The 20866-nt window shown below is 50.4% G+C and overlaps 1 protein-coding gene across 1 annotated transcript in view; it reads right to left on the reverse strand.

The window, feature by feature from the left end:
- Positions 1-20509, reverse strand: part of C5H1orf198 (chromosome 5 C1orf198 homolog) — a 30109-nt gene extending 9600 nt beyond the window's left edge. The window contains exons 1-2 of the mRNA XM_028889800.2: positions 20145-20509; positions 7309-7359 (exon numbers count right to left, since the gene is read on the reverse strand). Coding sequence (XP_028745633.1) covers positions 7309-7359; positions 20145-20477 — 384 coding nt within the window. The 5' untranslated portion in view covers positions 20478-20509. The remainder of the gene's footprint in view (positions 1-7308; positions 7360-20144) is intronic.
- Between the last annotated feature and the right edge of the window lie 357 nt (positions 20510-20866).

The following is a 20866-nucleotide window of genomic DNA, read 5'->3' on the forward strand; positions in this document are numbered from 1 at the left end:
CAACCCCAGAGACAGAAGTTTAGTGACTTCATACCACACAGACTTGGAGAGAACAGTCCAGAAGTTTTAGTTGACTGACATGTGCTACATGCCTGGCATGGAAAGCCTTTCCCAGAAGTGACATGAAGGATCAGACTCACTGTCCCTTTTTCATTACAGAAGAGCCAGCATGGCAGCTCCCCCGACTTTTCCAGAGACTGCACTGTTCCTAGAGGCCAGACCAGACCACCTCCACCTGGAGCCCACACAGGCCAAGGTGGAAAACAGCAAGACTATGGATGTCAGGGATGAGTTTTTCCAAACAGTCTGTCTTTAGCAGGCATGGGAAGGAGGTCATGCCAGCCTTCTCTCAGTGCCCAGACTGCTGAGCCAGTCCTGCAGAAGGATGCTGCTTAGAAGGTACAGGAAGGGGCAGTAGCCACTAGGTCATGTTGATGGCATGGGCTGAAGGCGGAAAGGGTCAGGGCTCAACTGAGTGTCCTCTGTGATCCTGGAGACATGGGAACAGAAGAGGAAGGCCAGACTCTCCTCAGCTCCGGGCAGCACCCCACTAGCCCTTCATGCCCTGGGCTCCTGACTTCGCTACAACCTGGTCAGTCAGCAGAGTAGGGCATTCGTCAGCCCATGTGGGGAACAGGGCTCAGCTGGCCACGTCCATTCTAAAAACAGCAAGACCACAACAGAGCCCAGTGTCTATTTTTATGTCCCACTCATTGAAGAGGAATGTGTGATATTCAGCAAAGGGGGGGGGGTAACATGCCGCTAAAAAGGACTGTTTGGCTTGGCAGCCACGGGCAAAGTTAAACTATTGAGACAAAGGCTATGCGCACACGGTCAGAAAGAATCAGAAGAACATTTCCATTAACCCGCCAAATGCTTAGCACGTCTTCTTCCCTCTTGCCCTCCAAAAGACAAAGGGGAGGACCCTGGAAGACTTTAAGAATCACAAAATTAGCAAAGGGGCCATCTTATAGAGATGAGCCAGCATGAACGGGCAGGCTTGAGATACAGCTGGGCAGTGCCTTGAGTCCACTCATCTTGCATCTCAAGGAATTGGTCCAGACCTGGAGATAAATCACACATGCACCTTGTTTAGAAGCTCTGAGGTGGACAAATAGTCATCCATCGGTCAGGCTCCAAGGCTGGGAAAACCCAGTGTCACCAGAAAGTGGCAGGCAGGGAGGGAGGTAGCCAAGGCCCAGGAGTCAATGATAGGAACACATGAGTCTTAGCCCTCAGGCCTTGTCCTGTGACAAGGACACAGACATCTAGGCCTCTCTCAAGAGCATAATGTGGAAGACAGACAGCATTGGCTTGGGAGCGTAACTTAGGCAGAGAACTTCCCTGTTCTCCTGCCTAAGTTTCTCTTTTTAAAAGGAGGTGATAGGCCAGGCAGAGGTGGTGCACGCCTTTAATTCTCTGTGAGTTCGAGGCCAGCCTGGTCTACACATTGAGATGCAGAACAGGCACCAAAAACTACATGGAAGCCGGGCGGTGGTGGCGCACGCCTTTAATCCCAGCACTTGGGAGGCAGAGCCAGGTGGATCTCTGTGAGTTCGAGGCCAGCCTGGGGTGCCAAGTGAGTCCCAGGAAAGGCGCAAAGCTACACAGAGAAACCCTGTCTCAAAAAAACAAAACAAAAAAAAAAAAAAACAAAAAAAAAACTACATGGAGAAACCCTGTCTTGAAAAAAAAAAAGGAGGTGATGGACAATGATCAGAGGTATCGCCATGTGCCCAGCACAGTTCTCACACGGGTGTGGTTGGGACAGTCAGAAATGGGATTTATACAGCAGCTGGGGGGGCGGGGGTCTTCAAGAGAGGGTGGGTGGAATCCAGCAAAGACAGGTGGTAAGGAAAGACAGACAGTGGAAAGCAGTGAGGGGGCTGGGGGCTTCGGGGAGACCTGTAGGAGTCTGGGTTTCAGGGGCAGCATCGGGGCCACTGAACTAAAGGAACTGCACAATATTCCACTCAGGGAAAACATGGAAGGGTCTATGGCAGAAGACCACAAAGCTGAGCTCTAGCTTTCAGGAGGGTAGCCCAGAAGGAAAGAGGGAAGGGAGGGAGGAGAAAGACAGCCATTAAGCAGGGAAAGGGGCCTTCCTAAGGAAGACGCATGGGCCCCAGCAGTGCAGGGGTCCCATTTGTGATGGGATTGGGTACAGCCTATAGGGCCATGTCCCTCAAAAACCAACTAACATTGAGGAGGTACACTCAAGGCCGTGGCTTAGAACTAAGAGGTCCCTCCATCCTCCATGGGCAGTGACAGCTCTGAACCACAGCCAGCGGGCACTCCACTCTCTAGCCAGATGGTTATGTGACCTGCTCACCTATGGCAGGACAGGAATTTAGATGTGTGCGTGAGTTCAGGGGAAAGACCTGGTCTGGCGGATGGAGGGTATGCTAGTGTGTACATGGGTGAGTATGTGCTCACAGGGACGCTTTTTCCTCCTGAGGAAGGCCTAGAAGGCTCCCTGCTCTCAACGGTCCACCCAGGCTTGGACATCAATGATTTGTGACTCCCCTTGGCCTCCTTAGGACCTGGAATGGGTAGCCAAACATTAGTAAAAACAGGCAGACAGAGCCAGACAGCTTGGGGGAAGAGGGACCTTGGGGACGGGTCCCAAGGGCCTAGCCTCCCTACACATTCTCCAACTTGTCTGCAGCCCAGGCAGCCTGGGAATGCAAGGAATCTTCTCCGTTCCTTCCTCCCTCCTAGTCTGGGGCCTTTTAGGTGCTGGGTTTTTCCTCTGGAAACATAGAAGCCTGAGAGAGGAATGCAGCGGTCCCATGGGATCCCGCCCCCCCCAGCTTGCCTGCCAAGCTGACAGATGAGTGGAAGGGATTGCAGTGGTGACCATATCCCTTTGGGGTTGTACAGGGGCAGGGTAGTAGAGGTGGTGCTGGGAGTTACTGTCAGAAGTAGAGGGATATGACTTGCATGATGGAAATTTTGGATATGTTCATTAGCTTCATCCAATTATCCTACAACCTATGGAAATAGCAAAACATCTTGCGCTCCATAAACGCACGCAACTATGTAATAAAATGACAGTATGGGAGATGAACAGTGATGGATGCACCGCCCTGGGAGGGCGCTAAAACCTTGTGAGCCACAGAACTGCACACTCAAAATGTGTGGGGCTAAAGAGATGGCTCAGCGCTCAAGAGCGTGGACTGCCCTTTCAGAGATTCTGTCCCCTGCACCTGCGTCTGACATGACAGCTCACAACCACTTGTAACTGCAGCTCTGTGGGGTCCAGCACCTTCTTCTGGCCACTCTGGGCAGCTGCACACACGTGGCATACATACATATACATATACATATTTTAAATGTTTTCTTGGGGGCTGGAGAGATGGCTCAGCAGTTAAGAGCACTGACTGCTCTTCCAGAGGTCCTGAGTTCAGTTCCCAGCAACCACATGGTGGCTCACAACCATCTATAAGGGGATCTGATGTCCTCTTCTGGCATGCAGTTGTACATGCAGATAGAGTACCATAAAATAAATAAATCTTAAAAAATGTTTTCTTAAGTGGTTAACTGGGGCTGGAGAGATAGCTCATCAATAATGTATTTGCCTTGTGAGCACAGAGATCTAAAGTAGATCCCCAGAACTCATGTTTAATAAAAGAAAAAAAAATGGAGCTAAAGAGACGGCTTGAAGGTTAAGTAAGAGTACATACTGATCTTTCAGTGAATCCAAGTTTGGTTCCCAGCACCCACACTGGGCAGCTCATAACTGCCTATAACTCTAATTCCAGGGGATCTAAAATGCTTTTCTGGCCTTTATAGGTACCTGCACTCACACTCACATATGCATACACACACACACACACACACACACACTTAAAAATAAGCTTGGAAAGAAATAAAGATGAGTGGAGTGGTGTATGCCTGTTACCCCAGTGCCAGGGAAGGAGAGACAGGTGGATCCCTGAGGCTCTCTGGCTGCCCTGAATCTGCAAGTTCCAGGTCACCAAGAGATCTTGACTCAAGAAACAATGAATGGTACCCTGAGGAAGCACACTTGAGTTTGAGTTTGGCCTCTGGCTTCCATATGCATGAGCACACACACACACACACACACACACACACAAAGTAGTAAATGGGCTGGAGGTGCTCAGTGGCAGAGCATGTGCTCAGTATGTGTGAATCCCCAGGTTCAATGCCCAGCACTCCTCAAAAGCTAGTGAAATTTACATTATGTGAATTTTATCATAATTAATAAAAACAACAGGCTGGAGATACTGCCCAGTGGTAAGCTCACCTAGTATCTGGCCCTAGGTCCAATCCCCAGCACTACGAAAACAAATAAATATGCCAGGAGTGGTGGCCCACCCACACCTGGAAGCCCAGTACGCGGGGGGGGGGGGGGGGGGGGGGGGCTGTAGCAGGGGGTTGCTGAACTTGCCAGGATCACCAGGAGTTGGAAGCCAGCCTAAACTACACAGTGAGTTCAAGGCTAGCCTGAGCTATATAGAAACTATGTCTCAAAAAAAAAAAAAAAAAAAAAAAAAAAAAAAAAAAAAGCTGAGGCTGATGAGATAGCTCAGAGGGAAAAGTTACTTGTAGCCATGCCTGATACTGAGTTCAATACCCAGAACGTATATACAGTAGGAGGAGAGAACCAAGTCTCCCAAATTGTCACCAACCTCTACACACAAGCCATGGAGTGTATGCACGCACACATAATAAGCAAACAAACAAATAAATATGGAAAGAATAAAAGATCAACAGATGATAGAGTTAGAGTAGCAGGAAATGCCTCAGGATGAACAGTGGAGAGGGGACCACTCCAGTGCAGACCTTGCACTGAACAAGCTGCATGGTGCCCCTCCTCCTCCTGCTACACACCTTCATTCCAGCTGGCTAGATGCTGGCCAGGCCCAGGAACAAAGCAAGTTCACTGCTGAGCAGTTTCCATTCTGCCAAGGGGGCTCATGGGCACCCCCACCCCCACAAGGGCCACTGCCACACTGTGCCAAAAACACAGGCTGGCTCACTGTGGCTGGCACCACCCAGGTATGTGACCAAGGCTTTCCTGGGGTTTTGGATGGCAGAGATCAATCCTAGTAGGGCCCAGCTGAGCCCTGCTCCCACCCACAGCCTCACAGGTTAAATGGTGCTGCTTTGGGCCACTGGCCTGGGGAAAGTGCTTGGATCAGTGACAACTGATAAAGTGAGGTCAGCATCCATAAGGGTCTGATCTCCAATGTGCTCTTAGAGACCAGGGTCCCACCCTCACTAAAGCTGCCTCCTGTGTGAGGCTCTTGATCAAGGTCCCTGGTCACCTTTAAGTCCCTAAGAGGATTGCAGCCCGTTTTGTAGAAGCTGAGGTTAAAGTTCTCCAAGGTTCCGGCTGAGGAGCGAGTGGTGAGGCCTTCTTCAACTCTGCACTGACTGAGGAGTGGAAGGGGGCAGCCCTTCACATCCCCACACACCCTGCTCTGTCTCCAGAAACTTCAGCACCGAATTAGAGTGAATGAGAATGTGAGGGCAGAGACAGCATCCAGGCAGCCTCTGCCGTGGAATGATCCCCTTGTACACTGACGAGATTTGTCACTCGAATTGGTTTAATAAAACACTGATTGGCCGGTAGCTGGGCAGGAAGTTAGGTGGGAAAACCAAACTGAGAATGCTGGGAAGAGGGAGGGCAGAGTCAGATGCAGAGGAAGCAAGACAAGAATGCCATTTTGAGAAACAGTACCAAGCCACGTGGCTAAACACAGATAAGAATTATGGGTTAATTTAAGTGTAGGAGCTAGTTAGTAATATGCCTGAGCTACCAGCTGAGCTTTTATGAGTAATATAAAGCCTTGGAGTCAATTATTTAGGAAGCAGCTGCCAGGTATTTGGGATCAGGCAGGCAGGAGAGAAACTTCCGCCTACAAGCCTAGATCTGGTTGCTGTCAGCCACTGGACAATCTAGAGCACTTACAGCTCCCAGCTGACTGCCTCCATCCCCAACCCTCTGTGCAGACCTGGGTTCTCCACTAATCTACAGCAGAAATTTAAAAAGCCCTACAGGGCCTGGGCATGGTGGTACCCACCTGTGATCCCAATACTGAAGAAGCAAAGGCTGAAGGACATTAGTATGAGGCTAGCCTAGGCTACATGGCGAATCTCAGTCTCAAAGACCTATGTGATGCAGAAGTTGGCTTCTTTACTTAGGATATTTAGGATCTGTAAGGTATACGTTTATGGAGGGCCAAAAGAATCCAATTTTCTATGTGAATGTGTTCATGGGAATGGAGGCCTGAGTCCTCCAACTACTTTTCATGTCAAACATGAGAACCTCAAATGTCATGGCATCAGTGTCAAGACTGGTCACCTCCCTTAGGTCAGCCACCTTGTACTAGATGCAGTCCACGGCACGAGGTGGTGTGGCTGTCCCTGCCCTCCAAAGACATGGTGCATCCGAAGACATGGTCTGCAGGAGAGGCCTCTCAAGGTCCCTTGGAACTCCATCAATGTTCCCCGACCTTGAGCCTCCCTCGCCACAGGTCCCCTGGGTGCCAGGGTTAGCTGGGACAAGGGCTGTGATCAGAAGCAGTGGGGGAGGGGCGCGGGGGGGGGGAGAGCGAAAGACTAAGAAACACAGCTTTTAAACTATCTGTGCCTGAAAAGCCCATTCCACACACAGCTGTCTCCTCTGCAGCATCGTCCACTTCAGAGACAACACCATGTGGAGAGTTTGAAAATCATGACCGTTCACCTCTCCTTGGCTACAGAAGACTTGCTTCTCTATGGTCATGCTGCTTGTTAAGGTCCTTCTCCTGGACAACAGGGGAGATGGGGACATGCTCTAAAGTCTGGCTTGATGCTCTGGCAGGGATGACAACCAGTACCTGAGTGACTGGGAGACCAGGGTCCATTCCCATGTGTCCATGTGTGTCTGTGCATGTGTACACGCAGCACACAAAGCAAAAAAGTCAGCTAACCAGGAGCTCTAAGCTGTCGCAAGGGGCATCCACCACCAAAGTGCCAAATATTGGTGGGTTTAAGTATGAAGAAGGAGATGTCCCCTGGCAGGGCAGCCCTCACCCAAGATGGCTGGAGTTCACTAGGGAGCTCATGGGCCTGGGGGATACCATGGGACATTGTAGGACTGATAGACTCACACACAGATTCAGTTCCCCAAGCCCTCCCCACCCCCGACTTTGTCTTACCAACATGGGCTGTCAACTGTAGCCCAGCATTAAGGACCACACATAGCCCTTTGCACGCATCAAATGTTGAAAGAAATGTACAGGTACTCAAATATTTTCAAAAGGGACAAATAGATCTAAATTTCATTCAACTTACCCTTGTTTCCCAGGAGAACGGGGCCGAGTGCTCATCTTGCCAAGTTATGTCCTGAAACAAAAATTCAAGAATAAGTCTGAGGCCCGAACTCCGACAACCCTGTGTAGCTATCCATCCAGGACTACGAGGGACCCACACACAGGACAACTCAAGCTCTAAAAAAACGGATGTCTCAGTGCTTGAGAAGGCCAGCACTGGGAACTGCCGCAGCCCAGGCTGCTGGTCCTCTCCTGCCAAACAGGCATCTTAGCAAGCAAGCACCAGGGAGACCTCAGCCGAGCCAACCCAAGACAGGAGCTTCAAGACATGGGACGGGGCTACTGTCCTCAGCAAACACAGGGTCGAGTCTCGGCCCGACCAGGGCAAACTGTATGATCTGGCGCGAGGACACGGCCTTCTGAACCTGCTTCCTTGCTTCTGTGAGGGGCTCACACACCCTGCAGGCTTGCTGTGAGGTTGTAACCTGGCCACTTGTGCAAAGAACACAGCCAGCAACACACTCGTGGCCCCTCCTCCCGGCCGCTGAAAGGCACTGGCAGCAGAGTCCGTGGACAAAGCATCGGGCAACGCGAGTGTCTAATCCTAACAGCGCTGATCTTGCTCCCGACTCAGCACACACAGTGCGGCAGGAGACCTCTTCGGAGCACTCACTGGCCTCAGACCCTGGCTTGCAGGTCCTGTTGGCTAGCTTGAAGAAAGGGCTTGGGCCTCCTCTCCATCCCCGACAGAGTACCTGTCTGTGCCCGGCTGCTCTAAAACATGGGACAGATTTTTGTCTTTTTTTTTTTTTTTAAGACGGTCTCATGTCACAGTCTGGCTTCAAATTCACTATGTGTCCAGGGATGACCTTGAACTCCTGATCTTCCTGTTTCTACTTTCCAAGTGCTGAGATTACAGGCACATAGCACCATGTCTGGTTTATGTAGTGCAGGGGATTGAACTCGAGGCTTTACGCACACTAGGCAAGCACTTTACCAACAGAGCTGTGTCTGAAACCCCAGATAAAATATGTAAACCGAGAGTGACATTAATTCTATGTTCATCTCCCACTGTCCCCAAACAACTCCTCAGTGATTTATATCACTTCATGGAGTACCCAATAAATGATGTCCCTTGTCACCTAGCAGCCAGGTGACCTGGCTCCAAAGCGCCACAAAGAGAGCTGTTGTGCCCAAGGCTCCTTCTGCAGATGCTGACAGAGCCCTGCCCCAGACCAGCCTCACAGATGGCAGGAACCCCAGAAGAATGCTTGCAAGTACAATAGCCATCTAGGCTGCAAGCCAGCTTTCCCTAGGCACACCCCTGCTGAGTGAGCAGCAGCTGAGGTCCAGTGAAGAACCATAATAGCAAAGGCATGGTCGCTCTGGGCAGTTGACAGCCCGTTCCTAGGAAGACACCGAGCTTGACAAGGCACAGTAACACAGTAGGCCCTTTCCCCACCCTATCCCCAGAGCTGGAGAAGCCCAGGTTCCACAGTTATGAGCTCAGGACCTCTGCACAAGATAGGTCCTCACATATCACAACTCATACACCTCACACATTCCTATTCCCACAGCATCACGATGTGGGGAGTGGGGGCCTGGGTCTTCTGGGATGAAGGTACCAAGGGTAAAGCTGCTATTTATAGGTGACAGTCTCTTGCACTGGGGGATGAGTAGTCGGTGGCTGTACAGTACGGGCTACCCTACCTTGGCTCCTGGGGCTTGGGGCTGGGCTCAGCAGGAGGGGCTGCAAGTTCATGCTTAGGCCCTTTCCTCCAGTGGGTGTGCAGAGGGCCCAACAACTGCACACTAACACCAGAGAAAGCCTGTTCACGTGGATACATGTTACACCAAAACTACATCACAGAGCGTATATCCCCAGAGCTGGATAGGCTGAGCAGTAAAATGGGACCAGGCATTAAGAGAACCAAAAGGCACCTCAGCTGGGCAGCTAATACAGTCCACCATAAATAGCCACTGATCCTGCACAATGGTAACATCTGTTGAGAATCTTGGCTCCAGAATGGACTTGCACTGCTTTTTAAAAAATATTTATTTATGTGTATGTGTGTCTGTGTATGGATATGCACACATGAGGCCAGAAGAGGGTGTCAGCCGGCCTGGAGCTGGAGTTACAGATGGTTGTGAGCCACTGTACATGGGTGCCGGGAACCAAACTCAGGTCCTCTGCAAGAGCAGCAAGTGCTCTTAGCCACTGGCAGCCTCTCCAGCCCACTTGGGTTATTTTGCACTACACAGTCGTCAGGCAAAACTTCTAAAAATGAGAACAGGGTCACTGCATTCCACTCTGGAATTTCGGCTAAATCCCAGTTACTTCCAATGTCTAAATTCTGCCCCTCCAAAAATGGCCATGGCTATCTGGAGGAATGTGAGCCAATGCCTGGGAGCAACAGCTGCAGCTGGGACCTGTCCTCATCTCTGCAGCTGCTGGGGGTGGAAACATCGAGTTAATTCTGCAATTCTAGGCTCCTGGGATACTGTGCACTCCTCTCAGCGGCAGTAAGGCAGACAGCCGTCAGTGGGAAGCGGAGCAGGTCAGTGGAACAGATACTGCTTATTCTAGATGTGACTTGTGGGAGAGGTGAAGGGCGTTGTCTGGCTAACGCAGTTTTCACTGAGGCCACCAGCCCAAGCCACATTAGTGGACAGAGAAAGGAGGTAGGGATCACAAGGGTGGGTGGGAGCTGGAATCACTCATGTGTCACCTGGCCTGACTCCTAATGAGTTCTGTCAGGTCGGTCCCTTTGAATCGTCAATGATAAGTCAGAGGCTCCTGGCTGTGGGAGGCAACTATGACCAGGACTCCAGGAAGCAAAAGCCAGGGCCCAGTGCTTGGTGGGTCGGAGTCCCAGGATCGCTGCCCACGCTTCCTGGAATTCCATGGGGGGGTCACAGGGGTCACAGGCTGGGAAAGGTCACTGAGATGTCCCTTTAGCGTCAACAATCTTCTGTTTGCTTCAGCAAGAAGCTTAATCAAGAGGCAGATTCCTTAGATTTCTGCAATTCTGAGCTCATAAAAAGTAATAAAGCACTTAGCAAAAATAAATCTGCCAAGCAAAAATGTGATGGGGGCTCCGTCGTCAGCTGGCAGTGGCTGTGCCTCAGCCATAGACCTCGCTGGCGTTAGAGCAGCCTGCCAGGCTGCAGCACAAATGGCAGCAGATTCTCAAAGTGGTAGTTCCTGCTCCCACACACAGAGACACACTCACTGACACAGACACACTCGCACTCACACAAAGACATTCCCATACAAACATATTCTCATACATAGATACACTCTTACACATAGACACAGTCCCATACATAGACTTCTACACACTTCCACACAGACACACTCCCACATATAAATGCACTCCCACACAGACATACTCAGATACTTAGATACTTGCACATAGATACACCTGCATGAAGACACACACAGACACAGACACACTCAAACACTTACAAGCACAGACACACAGACATATACACACACAGACACATTCATGCATACACATACACACACACACACACACACACACACACACACACACACACACACAAGACAAGTGTTTCCCCCTTTTCTTCTGCTTCCACAGTAACCAGCAGGCAAACAAAATACAGGCAGGTGCAGGCCTGGAGTGGGATTGTGCACTCTCACTCTGGGACTGCTGGAACGCCCTCTGCCCACCTCCCAGGCACCCAGATCTGAAACAGTGGAAGTACAACTCATTCATGTAGCAGGAGTCTTAAAAGTTCTTATTAATAAAATCAAACCCAGAGCCAAGTATTGGGGTGAATGCTGGAAAATCAGAGAGACAGAACAAGCCACAGCTATCTCACCTCGCCGGATCCTCAGCTGGTTCTGTTTCCTCAGACTGGAGGCCTCTGAGTCTTCATCTAGAATGGGTCTCAGCTGAACTGCTGCTCAAAAGCTTGAATGCTTAACCAGCCAAAAGCTTAACCAGGCCAAATGCTTAACCAGGCCAAATGCTTCTAGTTCCTGGTCCTCACGCCTTATTCATCTCTCTGTCTTCTGCGATCACTCCCTGGTATTAGACTCACTCCCTGGGATTAAAGGCGAGTGTCACCATGCCTGGCTGTATCCTTGAACACATGGATTTCTGCCTCTGGAATGCTAGGATTAAAGGCGTGTGCTCCCACTGCCTATCCTTTATGTTTAATATTGTGGCTGTTCTGTCTGACCCCAGATAAGTTTATTAGCATGCACAATATTTAGGAGAACACAATACCACACACTCATGTCCTTCAGACCTCAGGACAACACAGGTGGCCTTCACTCTGGCCAACCATCCCCCTCAGCATCAGAATCCCATGTGAAAGAGACACAGACCCTGTAAGTTTGGCTGGGCCTCTGTGGAGCACAGCGTAAGAATATGCCAACCACACACCAGCAAATCAGAATGGCCAAAGCAGAACGGAAGCCACAAAAGACACAACTATGAGGACACAGAAGCATGGAAAACCATGGAAGGCAGCAATCAGAAGCAGGTACATACTACAGGAGGGCTGCTGGTCCTCACAAGGGCTACACACACACACACACACACACACACACACACACACACACACACACACACACAGTGTCTCCCCTTTTTCTTCTGCTTCCACAGTAACCAGCACTAAAACTAGTTATACCACTACCATCTCAGGTGCATTTGCTGTCTGTAAAATGTTGATCCAACTCAGTGTCTCCAAAGGAGAGCAGTATATGTGTAATAAGCATATTCTTCACATTATGCTAAGTGAAACAAGCCAGACACAAGAAGAAATACTGTTTTTATGGTCCCATCGACATGCAATACTGGAGTATGAAAAATCATAGTGACAGAAAACAGAAGCTGCCAGAAGCTGGAGGTGGGGTGGGGAGAATGGCAGTTATAATTAACCTGTACTGTTTTATTGATTAAAGGATATAAAGTTTCATTTCAAAAAAACACAAATAGCTGGGCAGGGCAGTGGATGGCTCAGCATGACAATCTGAATTCAATCCCCCAGAATGTGTAAAGGGGGAAGGAAAGAACCAACTCCCAAAGCTTCCTATGAATGCCACATAAACACTGGCACACATGTTCACATACATATATCACGCATATACACAATAAAAAATAACAATTTAAAAACAAACAAACAAAACATGGCTGGCATCAGCTTTTAATCCTAGCACTCAGGAAGCAGAGGCAGGCAGATCTCTGTGAGCTCAAGGACAGCCTGATTTACATAATGATTTCCAAGCCAGCCAAAACTACAAAGTGCAACCCTGCCTCAAAAACAAAACACAAACATGGCAGAGCACACCTGTCATCCCAACATTCAGAATGCTAAGGCAGGAGGATGGTGAGTTCCAGACTAGCCTAGGCCCCATAACAAGACTCTGTGCCAGGAATAACTAAATAATCTGGAATTGGATGGTGGGAATGGTTGCACACACTTTAAATACGTGGAATGATTGTACACTCAGAAATGGTTGAAATGGGGTTGGGGATGGAGATTATCTAGTAGAGTGCTTCCCTGGAATGTACTAAGACTCTGGGTTTGATCTTCAACACGGCATAAACAGGCTGTGATGGTACACACCTGCAATCTCAGCACTTGGGAAGGGGAAGCAGGAGGGTGAGAAGTTCAAGGCCATCCTCAGCTACACAGAGTTGGAGGGTATGATATGATACACAAGATCCTGTCTCTTTAACATAAGCTTGGGATAGCTCACATTTGTAATCCCAGCACTCAGGAAGTAGAGGCAGGAGGACCAGAAATGCGGTCATCCTTTGCTACATAGTGAGTTCAAGGATTGCCAGGGAATCATTAGACACTGTCTTTTTTAGTTTTTGAGACAGGGTCTCTCTCTATAGTCATAACTATCCTGGAACTCACTCTGTAGACCAGGCTGACCTAGAACTCACAGAGATCCACCTGCCTCTGCCTCCAGAGTGCTGGGATTAAAGGCATGCACCACCACACCCAGCCAGAGTCTTAAAAAAGAAAAAAAGACTGGTTACAATGGCAAGTTTTGTGCTATGTATACTGCATAGCAATAAAAAGGTCTTGGAAAGACAAGGAGGAACTGAAGATGCTAATTACTAACTGGGAGCTGCCAACCTGGCAGATTGCAGTCTGGGATTTCAACTCTCCTGGGAAAAAGATCAGATATAGTGTGACCAGGTGTGTAAAAGCCACCTGTGTGCAAAGACCCTCTACAGACAACTGTCTAGCTTCCTATGGACTCACTCTACACATCCCTCCAAGGCAGTTCCAGGGTAAATGAGTGGCCTCCAAGCCCTGCCAGGGCATCTTTGTTCTTGGTAGCATTTGAAGATTACACACTAACCATTGCAAAGCATGTTTAATCACAATGTTTCAGAACTACAGTCCCTATTGCTTGCCAACTGGACACACCCTGACCACAAAGCAGACACCTTCTGTGAGGACTGCCTGGTTTCCAAAAGTGGGAACCCCATCTATTAAGTCCCAGAAATAGGGCTGGTTTCCTCGGTGACTCAGAAGCAGGGTCTGCAGTTACAAGATGCCTTGGGAGCCAAAAATGATCACTATGCCTCTAAAGCCCAGGATCAGGAGCTTTCCTGGGGGACAAGCAATGGCATTGTAGCTCAGGCTAAGAAACGCTGTCAACCAGAGAGAGCAAGATCTGACGGCAGAGCCTGTGCAAAGGAACAGAAAATCCCCTGTGCTGACAGCGGTCACCCGAGGGTTGATGCTGGGTGGCCTGGCCACTCAAAGACTCTGAGTACTCAAAGACACCATGAATGTCTAATGACTCAACTGTAGGTAGACTAAGGACAGCTCACAGCTCCTTTCAGGTCCAGCAATTAAAAACACTCGCTCCTCTTCCAGAGGCCCTGGGTTCGATCTCAGCATCCCTCCCTGTATTGGCTCACAAGCACCTGTAACTCCAGTTCCAGGGAGTCCAACACCCTTCCCAGGACTCTGTGGTCATGAATCACATACATGGTTCACAGACACACACATGCAAGCAAAAAACCCATACATACACATACAAATAATATAAAATAAAAACTTTAAAAAAAAAAAAGCATCTAAATGAAAAAAAACAAACAAACAGGAATGAGGGCCAGTGAGACAGCTCAGTGAGTAAAGGTACTTGCCAAACTAGCCTGGCCAACCTGAGTTCAATCCCCAGGACCTACACAAAGGTGAAAGGAAAGCCATGACTCCAAAGCTGTCCTCTGACCTCCACACATGTGCTGTGGCATGTACACCCATGCACACACATCCTCCTCCTTCCTGTGCATGAGCACACTTGCTTGGACACACACACACACACACACACACACACACACACACACCACATACACACCATACACACTATAATAATACATTAATTTAAAAAAAAAACAGGAATTAGCTGGGGATGTAAGTGACTCAATGGTAGAGGGTTTATGCATATACAGTACACATATGCATGACTCTGGGTTTAATCTGCAGCATCATAAGTAAATAAATAAATAAAGGAACAAGGGAAGGAGGTGGTCGGTCTCTCTGATGTTCACAGTGGTAAACCACATCAAGCCCAGTATGGTTGGCCTAGGCCTATCAATAGTCCCAGCTACTCGGGAGGCTGAGACAGGAGGATTCTAATAGTCCAAGGCCTGCCTTGAGTTCAAGGTCAACTTGGGCAGCCTAGCAAGACCCTAAAAGATTAGAAAAAGTAAGGGCTGGGCTATAGCCTGGTGGTAGAGCACTTGCTTAACATGCAGGAAGCCCTGGGTTGTTTCTCCATGTACAGAAAAAATAAAAAGGATGGGAGTTTGAAAAGAACAATTAAAATAAGCCTTTAAAAAAACAACTGCCTATTTGCAGCAACTGTGCATACACTTACAGAAGTGACTTTGGTCTCTTAGACTAGCAGTATATTTATCTCTACTGAAGTCAGGGTCCATAACTGGGAGTTCAGAGCTGTAGTTCCAAAGACAGAAAGCCCTGGTGACTTAGCTTGTGACACAATCCACTAGGGACACAAGCTCAGAATCGTGGGCATGGGCAGGGCTAGGGCCATCTCTCAGGGTGATGAGAACAGGGAATGGACTGGGAGGAAAGAGGTCAAGGGACCAGCAGGAATGTGGTCATTACTCTTTTTTGTTACTTATGTATTTTTGAGAAATGGCTACATTCTTTCAGCACCATGGGAACCTCTTCTTTGGGGTGTGAGTCCTGTCAGTCAAAAGATGACTCCAAGACTGTCCATGTGCTTCTTGCCCTCCCTGAATGGCACAAACTGATCCTTTCATCTCTGCAAAACCAGTTTCCAGGCTGCCACTGGGTCACCTCCCATGGAAGCCAGCACTGGAGGCGCCCAGAAGGGAAGCCACGTTTGCTGGCTCAGCTCTGGGCACCCAGCCAAGTGCTATCATGCTGGGGAGCCATCAATCTGCAAGGGGGGCAGGCGGGGCAGGCCCAGAGCCTCGCTCACAGCCTGCTGCATCTGGACCATTCTCAGTGCTAACCTGGCAGCCCAGCACAGGGTCCAGGCAGAGGGACGCAAGAGGCCAAATTTACCTTGTCCTCATTTCTAAAATACACATGGATATGCCAGACAGGAGGGGATGGTGATTCACACTTTCCACTTTCCTTAAAAACCAAGTCCCCAAATACTGAAAAATCAACTCTCAAATCACTATCCCCACCCCCCAAAAGGCTGAGAGCGAGGAACATAACTCCATTGAGAGTATGGTTGCTACAGAAGCAAGAGGACCTGGTTCACTCCCCAGTACTCGGTAGAGAGCAGGGAGGGCATGGTAGTGCACACTTATGATCCCAGAGCTGGGGTAGTGCACACTTATGATCCCAGAGCTGGGGTAGTGCACACTTATGATCCCAGAGCTGGGGAGAGAGAGACAGAATCCCTGGGGCTCACTGGCCAGCTGGCCTAGCTGAATAGGTGAACCACCAGAAAGACAGAGTCTGTGTCAAAAAACAAGGTGGATAGCACCAGAGAAACACCCTAGATTTGGCCTCTGCATGCACACATGCACAAACACACACACACACACAGAGAGAGAGAGAGAGAGAGAGAGAGAGAGAGAGAGAGAGAGAGAGAGAGAGAGAAGGTAAAAAAAAAATGGTTTTTTTTAAAAAAAAAAAAAAAGGCAAAGCCGAGTTTTACGTGGGAGAGAAAAAGCCCTCTAGTCTCAGAAGCCAAACATCTGGCCAAATTTATGCCCAACAAAATAGAATTCCAGAGGGATCTAGGAAAGGTCTCAAGCAGAGAGGGGTAAGAGCACTAGGAAGGCCTCAGGCCTCCAGGAGGAGCTTTTGGGAGACAGCTGTCAACTAAGCAGCAGGCAAGGTTCAGAACTATCTGGCTCCAGGGTCTTAAAAAAATCCAGTTTCTAGAATCCAGGTCAAGGGGCTGTGGGGCTGGCTGACCCACACCAGCACTCCTGCCCAGGTCCTCCTACTCCATGGAGAGGTGGCAGAGACAAGCAGATGCCACAGCGGCAAGATTCACCGCCGCAGGCGCTCCAGCGGCTCTGCAAGGGTCTGTCTGGAGCTAAGACAGAGGCAGTGCTTAGAACCCTGGCACTCACCAATGTGCCCGGGTCCTGCTGGGTGTGGCAAGGAGTTGGAGTTGGGGACAGGAAACCACTTCCTGAAAATTCAGAGTTCTGGGTTTGTTGGATTGTTGCCTATGACAATAGTAGAGTATACAGGAGATCTCCTCTCAACCAAAAACCTTTGAGCTCTCAAAGAAGCCATTCCCAGAACTTCACTGCTGAAAGAACAAACCTTCCAGAGAAGGAAGGGAGCTGCCAGCCTGAGAGAAGCATCCATTGAAAAGCATGCCTTAATGTTCTCAAGAAAACTCGCAAGGCCGAGGGAACATCCCCAGGGTCCTTGCCTGTTCCGAACCATTGATTCCACATTATGCTTCACCCTGCCAGAGTGGCATCCTGCTGATGACATGGCCGTACTTGAACCTGGGCCCTGGGGCTCCAAGCCCTCTTTTTTGCTGCTGGAGAACAGCAGTGAAGGAATTAAGACAATACTGGAGTTGGGGTAGTCAATGGTGGAGGCTGGCAGGCTTGAACAAAACTAAGTTCTCTGCACATCTCCACTGAGATCAGTTCACAAAGCAGGGATTTTTAATGGAGCTAGTAAAGGCTAATTCGGGGGAGAGGGAGGTTTAAGCACCCTAATCCAGGGTGCCTCTAGTTTCTATGACAGCCTAGAAAAACACTTGCTTAGCTGATTCCCAAAGCAGCTAAAATACTGACAGTCCCTTCTTTGCCACAGCACCAAAAGCAGAGACCACTATCTCTACAGAGGACCAGGCTACATTAGCAAGACAAGAGGGGATCTGAGTGTGCCCAGGCCATCCAGCTTTCTGGAGATGAGGGTAAACACACACCTACACACACACACAGAGGTGTCATGTTGCTGCACCTGTCCTATGCACACAGGCAAAGGAGCCCCTACAACATCCAGAGTCACCAATATCTATGGTCACCAGTCTATAATTAGGGTCCCATTTGTTCCTGAAAGACATAAAAAATGAGTAGATGGTACTGAAAATAATGATAGTAGATGACAGTTAAAAAAAAAACTAGATGGTATTACTATGGGGGGCACAAAATTTTATTGGCAACAGAGAACATGATTCAAGAAAACAGGCAGCATCCTTTGGGTGTAGAACGGGCTGTGGAGCCCTGGATTTCTGGGGGGTTTTGGCTCAAATTTGGGGTCACCTATTTGGGTGTCATATCATCTAGCTGGGAGGCGCGCGGGCGCGCGCGCACGCACACACACACACACACACACACACACACACACACACACACACACACACTGTATTCCCATCTGTTAGCCCCGTGGCTAGACACTAGTCCTCCTCCTTCATGAATGATCTCCTGGGTGCCATGATGAGACCACTGATGAGACCAAACTGACTTCAATTTGGTGCTAACCTCTCACTCAGTCTGGTGGAATTTATGGTCCCCTGTGCTGTTAAACCTCACACTACTGCAGGCAAAAAAGGAAACATTCACCCTGGCTGACGTCCTACAGACCCTGCCCAAGACTCAAGGTTGCTTGTCCCTCTGCCACCTGGGCTGAAGCTGCTCAGGGACTTTGGAGGTGTGTGTGTGTGTGTGTGTGTGTGTGTGTGTGTGTGTGTGTGTATTCCGCCCACTTTGCACTGCTGAGATTGACGTTGAGTGCTACTAAAGGGCACGTGGACAGCTAGCTCAGCACAAAGTTTCATTGCGTGCAAACGCTGGAGTATGAGTGTAGGTCAGAGGTCAACATTAGGTGTTGTCCCTCCAGACGCTGTCGACCTTGTCTTTAGGGACAGGATCTCTCATTAGTCTGGAACTTGACAAATAGGCTAGGCTGGTTGGCCAGTGATCCCCAGGGATCAGCCTATATCTACTTCCCGGCACGGGAATCACAAGTGTGTGCCACCTCTCCATGGTTGCTAGAGATCCTCATGCGGGCATGGCAAGTCTCGCTGTTGGAACCATCTCCCAAGCCCCTATTTGCTTTAACCCACACCGGTACACAAAGGCAGAATCAGGGCAGCCTGGCACCAGATGAGGAGCTAGAGTAAAAAAAAAAAGTGGCCACATCTCTCCTTGTCAGCGACCCTGGCTCCAGTGTGGCTTGGCCTTTTGATATTCTCAGGGCCAGTGACAGCCAATCTCTGGCATTTGTTAAGTACTGACAGGGCTGCTTCCTCCTAGATTTATTTACCGGAGACACTGCCAAAGAGGAACTGCTTGCCTGCTCATCACCCAGGTCCAAGCGCAAACTCTGTCCACATGTCTTTATGGAGATGCATATTTTCACAATGAAATGTTTCAGCTCCAGGAATATATTTTAAGACTTATATTTTCATCTCCTACCACACCCTTGTTTTTCCTGGCAAGGCCCTCAGAGTTTCAAGTGGGATGGAGAGCAGAAGGCAACGTTGGTGGACGGCTCTGCCTTCACAATTCCCTGGCATTAAAGTGGGTTTGTGACCACGAGCGTCCTGTAGTAACAAACATCGACGAATACCTGGCCTGAAAAAACCTTATTCTTAACTGGTATTCCTTCCACTCTCGGCATAACTTCCCCACGGGAGGAGAGGGGGGAAATCTCTCCTAGCCCCTCCTCCCTGCCTCCTAGAAAACTGCCTCCACCCAAAAAGTCTTTCACAACGCCGGTTGCTACTGATTTTGTCCTTCAAAACAAAGTTGAGTCCCTGAGGTCCAAGTACATACTCTCGTGGCACAACGGGCTTCAGAGAAACCATCTCCAAGTAAAACACCAGGTTTCTGGGCAGCGCAGACTCCGGATCCATTGTGCCTAAGAGCAGGGTCAGGCCGGAGCAATTTCAGTCGTTTCTCTCTTTCCCTCAGCGTCTAGAGCTCAGGCTTCGGGACTCAGGCTTACTGGAGTTATCTCAACTTCTCCGGTGTTTGGGTGGGAACCGGGACTCACATGTCACACCCAAACACAACCTCCATTGTGGTCTCCCGGGGACATATCCCAGGGCGGCGGTGCCTGGCAGTCCCACCTCCCCCACTGAGGACCTAAGACATAACATTTGCCGGCCCCTGGGTGCCTGGTGTTCGGGGCCTGGTGTTCGGGAACGGTAGACATTATTCCCGATTCATACCCGGAAAACTGAGGCTCTAAGTCGTAAACTCATCGAGGGCCAGGCTGCTAAGGGGCAGAGCCTCATCAAAACCCAGGTTCGCGTGATTTCCTCTCTACTGTTTCCACTTTGTCTTTAAATGTTCCCTTCTCCCAGAGATTTCTGAACTCCCCCTCACCGCCCACTCTGCCCTAAGTGGCCAGTCCCGCCGCACCCACCTCGTCGCCGAAGCGCACCAGCTTCTGGCCCGTGGGCCCGCGCAGGCCGGGGAAGCGCGCGGGGTCCCCCACGTCCCCCGCGTCCGCGGCCCGCGGGGCGCGAGGCCCCACCAGGCAGCGGTCGATGATTTCGTCCTGCTGCGCGGGCGGCAGCCGCGCCCACTCGGGCCCATACTTCTCCCGGATCTTCTCCTTGTCCTGCATGATCTTCCTAGCCATGGGGCTCAGCGACGAGAAGTAGGTGAAGCGCTTCCGCTCCCGGTCGTCCAGCGGCCGGTTCCCGCTCATGACGGCCGAGCGCGAGGCCGCGATCGCCGCCGCCATCGACGCCATGCCCGGCCCGCGCGTCCCGGCCCGAGCGCCGCCTCCCGGGCCGCCCGCGCCCCGCCCCGGAGCTCCGCCTCCGTCTCCGCCCGGAGCTCCGTCCCTACCCCACCCGCTGCGCCTGCCTCCCTCCGCCCCCTGGCTGAGTACCGCCCGCAGACCTGGCCGGAACTCCCTTCCTCCGGGTCACCTATGCCCCACCTGGTACCGTCCCCGAGCCCGGTCAGCACCTGAAGTCCCGCCCCCACTCGGAGTTCCATCCCCACCTGGAGTCCCGCCCCCATCCTGGGCCCCACCCCCAAGATCCTCTTCTCACTGCCCTTTAATTTCCCCGCTGTGGGGGCGCTTTCCAGGACCCCGGGGCATCTCTGGGGCGGCTCCTGCGTCGCCAGTCCGCG

Source organism: Peromyscus leucopus, chromosome 5 (genome assembly GCF_004664715.2).
Source record: "Peromyscus leucopus breed LL Stock chromosome 5, UCI_PerLeu_2.1, whole genome shotgun sequence".
Lineage (NCBI taxonomy): Eukaryota > Metazoa > Chordata > Mammalia > Rodentia > Cricetidae > Peromyscus > Peromyscus leucopus.